General features: G+C 42.4%; 1 protein-coding gene across 1 annotated transcript in view; it reads left to right on the top strand.

Annotated features, from left to right (window-relative positions):
* Positions 1–10,043, top strand: part of C9 (complement C9) — a 56,141-nt gene extending 46,098 nt beyond the window's left edge. Inside the window, exons 9-11 of the mRNA XM_082264856.1 lie at positions 3,252–3,427; positions 5,886–6,114; positions 9,714–10,043. Of these exons, the coding sequence (XP_082120982.1) occupies positions 3,252–3,427; positions 5,886–6,114; positions 9,714–9,868 (560 nt within the window). The 3' untranslated portion in view covers positions 9,869–10,043. The remainder of the gene's footprint in view (positions 1–3,251; positions 3,428–5,885; positions 6,115–9,713) is intronic.
* Positions 10,044–12,443: the final 2,400 nt, after the last annotated feature.

The raw sequence follows: 12,443 nt of genomic DNA, 5'->3' as shown, positions 1-12,443 counted from the left end.
GAGGTCCTTAGAGATTAAGTTGTAGGTTTGCAATTTTTTTTAAACCATGCAATATTTGTACAGGGTTTTTTCAAACTCAATTTATGGGGAATACATTTTTTGAATGTACTGTAAATGCACAAAAAAACACAATACATAACCCAATTTTTTGTAAAATATAAACGATGATGTAACACTGAGTTAATAGAAACCAAACATGTCACATTTTAAAATTGTGCATGCCTGTGCAACGGCGACAAACTATGTAAATTTTACTATCTATAGGCGACGCTTTAAAAGCCGTTACAGGTTACCACTTTAGATGTATAGAAGAGGTTTAGTGCTAGAATCACTGCCCATTATCTGACATTTACAGCGATACCTCATGTGTTGGATAGTTGCTGTTAGTATGCGTGCAGGATCGATGCATGCATTCACCTTTGCGTGTTAGCAGGGGGGGGGGGCACTTTACTTTTTTTTTTTTTAATGACTAATTTATTTTATTATTTACACTGTTGCTTTAATTTTTTTTTTCACTTTTATTGCTGCACAAGGAATGTAAACATCATTTGTGACAGCAATAGACATGTGACAGGTACTCCTTCCTTATAGAGTGATCTGGGGTCTATAAGACTCCAAATCCCTACTCTGTCCTTGAAAGCAATCAAAATACCAAGATCAGTGTTTTTGAATACTTTTGATTTTTTTTAAAAATGACGCCGTTGACATCCAGGTAAACTGTAAGTGATGTCATCATTGCTTCCAGGTTACCATAGTGGAGACCCGATCAAAGCTGATGCCGTCTTTGTTTGACTAATGTGCCGTTTGGTAGCTCGGGTTTCCTGGTGGAACTGGAGAGCCTGAGCAAGCCATGGAAGGCAGCGGGAGCTTGGGGAGGGGCATCCCCTCCTGCTGCTTGTAATAGTAATCAATCGGCTAGTTAGCAGCTCCCATTGCTATTACAAGAGTGCTGACTGTTGGCTCTAAAAACGGTACTGGCAGCTGCAGGCATCGTCCTGGTACAACCACATAAAGTCAAATGACATACTAGGTACGTGATTTGGTGGCAGGTGGATAGTCTCTTCTGCTCGCCAGCTCGTTGGGGCCCAACTGTTATGTCAGAGCACTCAGGATATGTACCTTTAAGTATTGATGAAGACACTGTCAATACTGTCCCTCTTTTGTTAAGGTGTAGTGCTGAGTTTGCCTGTGGTTTCTCACCAATTTCCTGTGTCAGCAGGTGGTCTCCCTCTATATACTGGGTGAAGCACAGTTGGTCTATGTCTACAGAGTCCTTCCCCTTGATCAGGCAACAAGCTCTATCAGGATGTGTGCCACTCTCCGTTGCCCCAGAATGTCTGTCACTGTGTCTCTTTCAGGTGCAGGGGTGAATGGTCTGTTAGCAGCCTTGTGTGCACTCACCCCTTTCAGAAACAGCATCCACACTTCTCAGCCCAGGAAGACAGCAGAGAACAACCTTTCCTGTTTACCCCTATACCTTGTGGGATTTACAGTTTACCTCTTCCAGCTCACCAAGGCAGCTCACTCTGTCAGAACTAGACCTCCCACGACCCTTGAGGTCCACATTTTGTGTGCCTGACTATTGGATAGAAGGCAGGCTAAACACTGGCTGTACAAAATGTTACAATAGGAGTCTTGTCCACAGGTGTGTGCAGGGGGTGTGTCAGGTGTGCCTGGGCACACCCTAATCACTAAGTGCGATGCCAATTCCCCCTATTGTCCGGGCTTCCCCCAATGTTGGCTCCCCTGCCCTTTAGTGCTGCTGGCTTCCCTCCTCTCCCCCCACCCCCAGCTGCTGTGGGGGATGTTTCAGGATTGAGAGAGGGGGAAGGGGCTAGTAAATATGTATTTAGCAACCTCCTAGGTAGGTGCTAGAGAGTATGTAGTTTTTGGGTTTCCCTGCTTAACAGGGGGACTGTCAGGCAAATTTAGGTGCTCTCTGCCTAACAGGGAGCAGTGATCCAGTGATAGGGTCTGCTCAGTGTGATCAGATGCTGCTCATGTTGTCTGCCTGTTTCACACTGGTCCAATAGGACAGAGCGTATTGGACAGTGGGAGAAAATCTGACAAATGGGAGCACGGGTGTAGATACAACCCTGGCCATTGGCAGAGGAAGGTGCCTCAAGGCATGCCTGGTGACTGTATTTATGCCAAGAGAGCACATGTGCACGGGGTCTTTGGCTGGAGAGAGGGGTCCCAGGGGAAGGGGGGGTCATTGCCCCTCCTCTGTACAGGCTGCCATGCGGCCTCGGGGAGTCGACTGGCAGGAAGACATACCTAGAAAGATTTGTTCCTGGCTACTGTGAGTATGGACCTAAGTTAAGGTGCCTGTTCTGTAAGAGCCATCCCTTCAAGCTAGTTAAGTCAGTGGATGGTTGCCAGCTAAAGGGGATACTGGTTAGTGTCCCGAAGAATCAAAGTTCATTGAGTCTGCTGCCAGAGCGAGCAAAGAATTCTTCCATACAAATGCAGTGTGGTTCAGCAGAGGGTCTGCTATTCAGTTCAACCAACTGAGAGTTGTCCTCCTCTGTGCATAGTTAAAGTTGTTATCCCATTAGTTCCTTCTCCTATCCAAGTTCTACCGATAAATACAAAAACAAATCTCCTAGACTGGTCATTGGATAACGAGCAGATGAGTGTGTACCTGGTCATGTGAAAATACCCAAGTATCTGGCTGCAGGATAATCTGAGGGAGGCCCAGGGAAATCTATACTCAGCGACCCCTACGGGGGCAGTGATACATGTAATTTATGGACCCTTTCCTTTTCTAAATGAACACAGTGAACACACTCAGTCATTATGTTCATTCACAACTGAAGAATAGTAAACTGTGTTTACTATGCTTCAGTTTGTGAGTAATTTGGAAGCTGCTCAACACAGAGCACTTTCTATTCATTCACTGCCCCATGCACCTGAGGCTGCAGAGAAAGGCATGTGTGTTTGATCTTTGGGGTGCACACCCTAATGCAATAGGCTGCTCACACCTATGGTCTTGTCCTGTAGCTGTGCCCATGTAAAAGTCTCCTCTGCTGCCAGACACAGAACCTTTCCTTGTCTATGGTGCAGACTGGGCTACAAAGTATACTGCAGGAGGATAAAAAAATAAGCTAGTGAGGATTGCCGCTAGTGGCTACAGGTGGTTACAGAATGATGGCTAATTATTGCACGCAACCCTTGCTCCACTGCTTCCAAGCCAATTTGTAGATATACTTGTGATTTTATCATTCTGACTCCTTTTTCTATTTTTGCAGATAAAGGAGATAAATCCGGAATCATTCACAAAATCGTTTCTTTCGTTGAGGGAGGGTCAACAGTTTTTGCAGCGAAATTAAATGCTAAACTTGAGCATGATGAAAAAATTGACATTAATGATTTTGTGGAGTGGGCTTCTTCCCTATCAGACAATTCCGTGGTTTTAAAGTCCAAGGTAAGTTTTTGTTTTTATATTTGATATTTCTCTTTCTTCAATGTCACGGAGGACTTCTACTTGGTCCAAAATAATGCAGCGATTAGTATTATATTATATTAGAAGTTAACATTTTTTTGTCTCCTATCACTTAGCATACAGCATACTTTATGGCAATCTGTTGATTTTAAACAAAAAGTGTTTGGTAATAAGTCTATTGGTTTGTCTATGTGACTGCTACCCTTATTTTTCGTGTTGTATCACGTACACTATATTGGCAAAAGTATTGGGACATCTGTCTTTACACACTCAAGAACTTTAATGGCATCCCAGTCTTAGTCTGTAGGGTTCAATATTGAGTTGGCCCACCCTTTGCAGCTATAACAGCTTCAACTCTTCTAGGAAGGCTGTCCACAAGGTTTAGGAGTGTGTCTATGGGAATTCCAGAAGCATTTTTAGAGGGCAGGCACTAATAGGGACGAGAAGGCCTGGCTCGCAGTCTCCCCTCTAATTCATCCCAAAGGTGTTCTATCGGGTTGAGATCACGACTCTGTGCAGGCAAGTCAAGTTCCTCCACCCCATACTCACTCATCCATGTCTTTATGGACCTTGCTTTGTGCACTGGTGCAATGTTATGTTGGAACAGGAAGGGGCCATCCTCAAACTGTTCCCACAAAGTTGGGAGCATGAAATTGTCCAAATTGTCTTGGTATGTTGACACCTTAAGAGTTCCCTTCACTGGAAGTAAGATGCCAAGCCAAACTCTTAAAAAAAAAAAACCCACACCATAATCCCCCCTCCACCAAATGATTTGGAGGGGTGGCCCAATACTTTTGGAAATATAGTGTCGATGAGCGAGTTTGGGATGGAGGAACTTGACTGGCCAGCACAGAGTCCTGACCTCAACCTGACAGAACACTTTTAGGATGAATTAGAGCGGAGACTGCAAGCCGGGCCTTTTTGCCCATCAGTGCCTGACCTCACAACTGTACTTCTGGAAGAATGTTCTAACATTCCCATAGAAACACTCCTAAACCTTGTGGACAGCCTTCCCAGAAGAGTTGAAGAAGTTGTAGCTGCAAATGATGGGCCAACTCAATATTGAACCCTATAGACTAAGACTGGGATGTCATTAAAGTTCATGTGCGTGTAAAGGCAGGCGTCCCAATACTTTTGGTAATATGGTGTATGTGACATCATATTCTCCTTTCTGTAACTTTCAGGAGCATGTTACTGTACATAATAGTACAGGAACAGAGGTTGCAGTAACTGCAACAACAACTGGACCCCTCTCGAGGCTGGCTGCCATGTCCTCAACAACACTTAGGGATGTATTCATAAAAACATTTCCAGAGCTATCTGTCCCGCAAAACTTTATATACATTTGTTGTGTGTGGGCAAAATCAAATGTTATTAGGCTATTGTTGCTTCAGGTCTGTTGTTCTTCATTCATAAGAATAGCGTGAATCATGAAAATACCACATTATAGCCAAGAGCGTTGGTGATCATAGTAATTATTTCTTTCCTATGATAATCAGCTCTATCCAATGACCATAATGTAATATTTTCCTTTTCATGAATGAAGAATATCTGATCTGGAGAGAAAATATTCTAGTAGCATTTACAATGAATGTATGGGCAGTTTCACAGGACAGATAGCTTCTCAGTGGCCAGAACAGAGTGAAATGACGTTTTGCCTTGTGCCCCCAGCTCTTAGAAAGATTACATGAAACCAAGCTCTGCACCATCTTTCAGTCTTTCAGCTGCCACTGCTAAATGTCCGGCCCGTCAGTGCCTGTGATGAATACATGTGCACCTGGCCCGCGGACATTTTTGCTGCTCTCCTCTTCATTGGACAGCGGCCTGAGGACAAGGACCTCATCTCCCCTGGGGACAGGGACCCCTTCATCTCCCCTGGGGACAGGGACCCCTTCTCCCCTGGGGGCAGGGACCCCTTCATCTCCCCTGGGGACAGGAACCCCTTCATCTCCCCTGGGGACAGGAACCCCTTCTCACTTGGGGACAGGGGCCCCATCTCCCCTGGGGACAGGGACCATATCTCCCCTGGGGACAGGGACCACATCTCCCCTGGGGACAGGGACCCCATCTCCCCTGGGGACATTCACATACATTGAATCTGGCCCTGAAGTGGAAAAAAGTTGCTGACCCCTGATTAAGCACACCTCACCACACCTCTTGGTGTGCTATGCATTAAAACGTTTGATGTGAGGAGCAACATAGAGTTAAAGCAAGAGTAGGGTACTTATGTCGTGTGCTGGGGTCTTTATGTGCTCTTTTTCTACATCAACTACACTTGAGCTCCTTAACTTCATTTGCTTCATAGGAGCTTGTACAGCTGCACTCTTTGTACTTTACAGTAACATATATAAATATATATAGCGTTGTAAACTTGTCTTTTCACATGTAATTGTATGTGTTTTTGTCCTCATTTATATTATTGGTCTTTTGTTGTCTACAGATATCACCAATTTATTCTCTGGTCCCACTTGATATGAAGGAGGCGTACAACAAGAGTCAAAACCTGCAAAAAGCCATTCATGACTACATTGAGGAATACAGTATATGTAAATGCCAGCCATGTAGAAATGGCGGTACCTTGATTGTGGTAGAAGGTGAATGTTGGTGCAAGTGCCCAGATCACTATGACGGCGTGGCTTGCCAGACATCAAAGTCTACTCTCTATACATGTAAGTAAATTTACCTAGGTGAATGAGACATTGAGCGGCAATGGCACTGTTCATAAATTCGTCTGAAGTCGTCTGAAGCAGAACTGTACTGAGAAATAGAAAAAAAAAGCTAGCATTCAGTTTTATTTTGGTAGAAGAGACTTTTGTATGTCTTTTCTTCCAAAAAAAATTCTCTCTTTTTTCTGGCAATATGTTTTAACACTAGTGCCCATACACAATGCAGTTTACACCCTTGGCATCTGTCAAAGGCAGTGTAGAGGCAGGATGGCGAGACCCCGACCTGCACTTGCGGGAGTTGCATTATCCTAGGCTGGACTATTGCTTGAGAAGAAAGATGTTGGCAGTCAGAGAAGCTTTTGAGAGCATGACATTGGTGGCTGTGGAATGGCGAGGGAGTGAAGAGCTTCTATTGCTGAAATATTGGGAAATCAGAGGTAAGATTGCCAAAGTATGTAGGCGGGTGCAGTCTACTTTTTACACTGCAGGTGGCACTCCTTCTCAGTGGCACTGCAGTTGGAGAAGAAATCAGGAGGAACACGGTTCCTCTATAGTTTCCTGGGTCACTTGGGAAGCATCCAATTGGCAGCAATCTTGGATCAGGCAGAACCTATTTATGGCTCTCTGGGTTGGCACACATTTTTGAGTTAGTAGCATAGGGACAGGTACCCCACCTGGTATGGACAGTACTGATATTAGGAAAAGGTTCTCCATGAGGAGGGAAAGTGTAGGGCTCCCAAACACAGCCCATAGGTCTGAGAGCGATAGTTGAACCAGAGAGTGGTCAGACTATAGTACTGGCAGACTTATCTAAGGTGTGGTCGAGAGGGATATTGCCATCTCCTCCCTTTATGCCATGAACTACCGTGTGGGGTAATGAGACGTTGAGCATTGTACGAAAAAATTATATTTGGCCTGTGTTGGGAGCAAATAAGGGTGATCACATGATCATTGATTTTCCTTGTGACTAAGAGGCATCTACCTTCCTGATCTCTTACGATGTTATGTGCCGTGAACAATACGTTTTTGGACAATCAAATCACCACTCCTCTCTATTTCTCTGCATCGTTGGCAAGAAAATGTAGAGTATTTGAGCACAACTACCTTTCAACACAGGTGGGGCCAACTTCACCCTTCACTCTCTGCATCCTATGCATACATAACTGGGACAGAGATAGAAGAGGCATGCACCTTGGGTGCCATTGAACCCTTAGTAAATCCTAATTCGTTTTTTTTTTTTAAAGCAGACCTAAAATCTCCTAACATGAACTGGTTTTACTCCTTATGCTCCTAGAATTAGTAAATAGATAGGAAGGTATATTATATTTATTTGGTTTTTTTTTTAAACATTTACTTAGTTGCTCCAGGTTTCTGGCCTATGCCAAAATGATGTCATACTGTACATTCCAGGAGTTTTCATGGGCATTTTTTTTTCTTTCATCTGGAGAAGGGGAGGCGGGTGTTCCCAGCCCAGCACACCCTTCTGTCTGCATGCCTGAGCTAAGGGTAAATGGATTCCAGGAAGTAAAGGCTACATGAATCATCTGCCCTTACTCAAGATGACTGCATTAAAAATTCTAGGGGGGGGGGGGTTATTTCAAAGTAATTTCCCAACAAAATAAACCATGGAGACATGGATGGATGAGTGAGTTTGCTTTAAATATTAAACATGAATTAAATAGTATGAACCAAAATGAGGAAAGATCTTTACCAGTGCCACATCCTGATAAATTGTTTACTAGAAGACATTGTCCTGCTATAGTGGACTTTATTGCCACTACATGAGACAAAACTGTATAAAAAATCTCTTTAATTAAACATATATTAAAATCACAAAAGGAAGCCCAAGACAAAAAGGGCAATTATTAAAATAAGACCTGATTGTGAAAATATCACTGTGTATACCTGTACATATATAGTAATAGAGAGTGATAAATATCTTGATGTCCGACGCGTTTCGCTGTGTGCTTTCTCAAGGCCAACGAATTGTGTATCACAGTAAAGTGGTCTTAAACAAATATAATGTCAGTATAAAATAATGCAATATTCATATTTATACAACATTATTAACATAGTTAATTACTTTCTCATATTTAACACTTACATACAGATGTGTCTCGGGCATGTGTCTGTTATATACGCCCGGGGCGGGCATAGAGGAACCAGAGCCTCTCTCCTCAGAGAATGATATAGCTAGAGGTTGTTATAGTGTCTCCTTAAAGAGAGTGTGTGTATGTGTATGTGTGTGTGATATATATATATATATATATATATATATATATATACACACACACATACACATACACACACACACACATTAACTCATTCATCCTACCCATTGAAACCCTAGTGTTTTCAGTTTTTGGTACACAGATACAGTTAAGTAAACCCCCCTTCATTCTCTTTTAATCCTAGTATTTTTTGCTAATTTTTGTAATCATTTGTATATAAAATGTTTAAGTTTGTGTTCATTTATGTCTGTAGCACCAAATTTAAAAAAATGATGTGTACTAGAAACTGAATTCTAATTCCTATATAAAGGGGCAAATTACAAAATCAAATTTGTAGTTAACTTTAATAATTTTTTTACCCTCAAATTTGTTGTTAAAATATTTGAATCACCCATATTCTTTTAATATTCTTTTAATAACTCCTTCTTTCCCTTCCCTTGGCTTTTTTCTTTTCAATTGTTTTTTATTGGAGTCGTTGGTGCACGCCTTACTATAACCACGAAATGGAAATCCACTATGTCAACCTAATGTCACAGAAGTAATTCAAAGGGTCAATACTCTTATAAAAAACACTCTGCAACACATTACTCTAGTAATTTAGGTACTTTCACACCACAACTTTTTTAAATTTTAGTTTTTGTAGCGTTGATTTAAAGAGCTCTGGTAAGGAGGGACTACCCAATAGAACAGTGATGGCAAACCTTGGCACCCCAGATGTTTTGGAACTACATTTCCCATGATGCTCAACTACACTGTAGAGCAGCCATTCTCAACCTTTTCAACACAGAGGAACCCTTGAAATAAATTTCTGGTCATGGGGAACCCCTGCTAAAAATTAAAAATCTACAACTCATGACACAGTGTGACAGTCAGAAGAATGCACCTTACTCTTGTCATCATTGGGAAGAATTGCCCCTTTACAGATAGCTAAAAGGAACAATGGTGTCATTGGAAACTTATCTGAGAGGCAGAAATTGCCCATTGCTCAAGGAACCCCTAGCAACCTCAGGAGGAACCCTGGAGTTCCACGGAACCCTGGTTGAGAAACCCTGCTGAAGAGTGCATGAGCATCATGGGAAATGTAGTTCCAAAACATCTGGGATGCCAAGGTTGGCCATTACTGCACTAGAGTCTTCAGACTAGCCGGCAATCACCAGCACTAGTGGCAGCTAATGCCAGCATCCACATCACCTGTCCTGTTCACCAAGCTGGCACACTACAACTTACTGCCCTGGCCAGCCTTTCTTTATGGGCCCTAATTACAAAGAAATCTACTTGCATATCTAAATGAAAAAGCACAAAACATTCTATTTAACTTGTAACGTTCAATTCAGAATTTCTCTTATTGATCAAATATAATTTTTTTCACAGCCTCCGCAGCCATCGATGGACACTGGAGCTGCTGGAAGGACTCCTCTTCATGTATAAAAGAAGAAAAGACGCAGACGCGTCAGTGCAATAACCCGCCCCCACAGAATGGCGGTAAGCCATGTTCTGGAGACTCGGTCAGGAAAATCTTGTGCTGAGCTTAAGAAGAAGATCTTAGATTATGTAGGCAGCCAGGTCTCTGTTTGAATTGGTCAATCAAATTGTAAATGTAGTACTTCTGTTACATACCAAGGAAGAAGACAAGAGAACACGCATAGATAACCTTGTACCTGTGTAAGTACTGAGCAAATATTAAAAAGGCATTAAAATACAGCTTCTTGTTGTTTTATGGTTTGATAAATACAGAAATAAATCTCAGAACGTTTTGTGTGTTTCTTTTACGGGACAGAAGAGAAGAAATGTATAAGTGAAGCAGCTGCGGAGGATGGCATTAAAGTTTCACAATGCAAGTTCACATCATCAGCTCCTGTAGGTCCAACTCCAGACAACATTTTTTTAAAACCTTTAAACCAGTTTGGGAAACTTTTGGGGTCAGCATTAGAGGTGTACCGAACTGTTCGCCGGCGGACAGTTCCCGGCGAACTTAGCATGTTCGCGTTCGCCCCTGCGGGCGAACATATGCGATGTTCGGTCCGCCCCCTATAATACATCATTGAGGCAAACTTTGACCCTGAACTTTACAGTCAGCAGGCACATTTCCAGCCAATCAGCATACCTCCCTCCCACCTCCTATAAATAAGCAAGGGCAGCATCCATCTTAGATCATTCTGAAGCAGTGTGTGTTAGTGAGAGCAGGGAGAGCTGCTGCTGCTGTTAAGCTAGGGACAGTTGTTAGTCAGTGTTCCTGGTCTTGCAGTGTTCTTGGTCCACTACTGCTGTAAGGACAGCATCCTGACAGCACCCCAAAAAGCCCTTGTAAGGGCTGGTATTTGTGTAATTTTTATATATATATATATATATATATATATATATATATATATCTAGTGTCCCCAAAAGCCCTTTTAAGGGCTGGTAATTGAGTTTTTTCTTTTTATATATATATATATATATATATATATATATATATATATATATATATATATATATCTATTGTACACTGCAGTTGCCTGCCCGCTGTGTGTGAGAGGCCACAGACCCACCACAGACTGTACTGTGTGCACACCACACTCATTTCGGGTGGCACAGGCACAGTACCTTGCATTTTTAAAAATATTTTTTTTTTTTCCTCTGTCATAATTGCAGTGAGTGCTGTGTCAGGTCCACAGAGTGTACTGTACCCACTGCAGTGCCCTGCCCACCACTGATATATATACGGTGGCACAGCATCTTGTTGCAATTGCAAATTGAAAAAAAAAAAATATTTTTTATTATTGCAGTTGCCTGGGCTGCCAGTGACTGTCAGGTCCACAGAGTGTACTGTGCCCACTGCAGTGCCACTGCGTGCCCACCCACCACTGATATATACGGTGGCAAAGCAGCTTGCAAAGTAAAAAAAAAAATATTTTTTTTATAATTGCAGTTGCCTGGGTGCCAGTGACTGTCAGGTCCACAGAGAGTGTACTGTGCCACTGCCCACCCACCACTGATATATAAGGTGGCACAGAAGCTTGCAAAGTAAAAAAATATATATATTTTTTATAATTGCAGTTGCCTGGGTGCCAGTGACTGTCAGGTCCACAGAGAGTGTACTGTGCCACTGCCCACCCACCACTGATATATAAGGTGGCACAGCAGCTTGCAAAGTAAAAAAATATATATTTTTTTTATAATTGCAGTTGCCTGGGTGCCAGAGTGACTGTCAGGTCCACAGAGAGTGTACTGTGCCACTGCCCACCCACCACTGATATATAAGGTGGCACAGCAGCTTGCAAAGTAAAAAAATATATATATTTTTTTATAATTGCAGTTGCCTGGGTGCCAGTGACTGTCAGGTCCACAGAGAGTGTACTGTGCCACTGCCCACCCACCACTGATATATAAGGTGGCATAGCAGCTTGCAAAGTAAAAAAATATATATATTTTTTATAATTGCAGTTGCCTGGGTGCCAGAGTGACTGTCAGGTCCACAGAGAGTGTACTGTGCCACTGCCCACCCACCACTGATATATAAGGTGGCACAGCAGCTTGCAAAGTAAAAAAATATATATTTTTTTTATAATTGCAGTTGCCTGGGTGCCAGTGACTGTCAGGTCCACAGAGAGTACTGTGCCACTGCCCACCCACCACTGATATATAAGGTGGCACAGCAGCTTGCAAAGTAAAAAAATATATATTTTTTTTATAATTGCAGTTGCCTGGGTGCCAGAGTGACTGTCAGGTCCACAGAGAGTGTACTGTGCCACTGCCCACCCATCACTGATATATAAGGTGGCACAGCAGCTTGCAAAGTAAAAAAATATATATTTTTTTTATAATTGCAGTTGCCTGGGTGCCAGAGTGACTGTCAGGTCCACAGAGAGTGTACTGTGCCACCAGAGATGTATAGTAACGAAGTAGAACTACTTAAGTACTGTACTTAAGTACCGAAATGCGGTATCTGTACTTTCCTAGAGTAGAATTTTTTTCTCCTACTTCTACTTTTACTTCACTACATTTTTTCGATGATTTCGATACTTCTACTCAAGTATTTTTTTTTTTGTGCTGCATAGTTACTCGTTACTTTTAAAAAAAATACCAGTGCCAGAACAGTAGATGGCAGGTTGCATAAAGCTC

This window comes from Pelophylax lessonae (assembly GCF_965119305.1).
Source record: "Pelophylax lessonae genome assembly, chromosome: 1".
Taxonomy (NCBI): Eukaryota; Metazoa; Chordata; class Amphibia; order Anura; family Ranidae; genus Pelophylax; species Pelophylax lessonae.
Note: the sequence above shows the minus strand (reverse complement) of the source record. Positions and strands in the feature narration are given on the sequence as shown.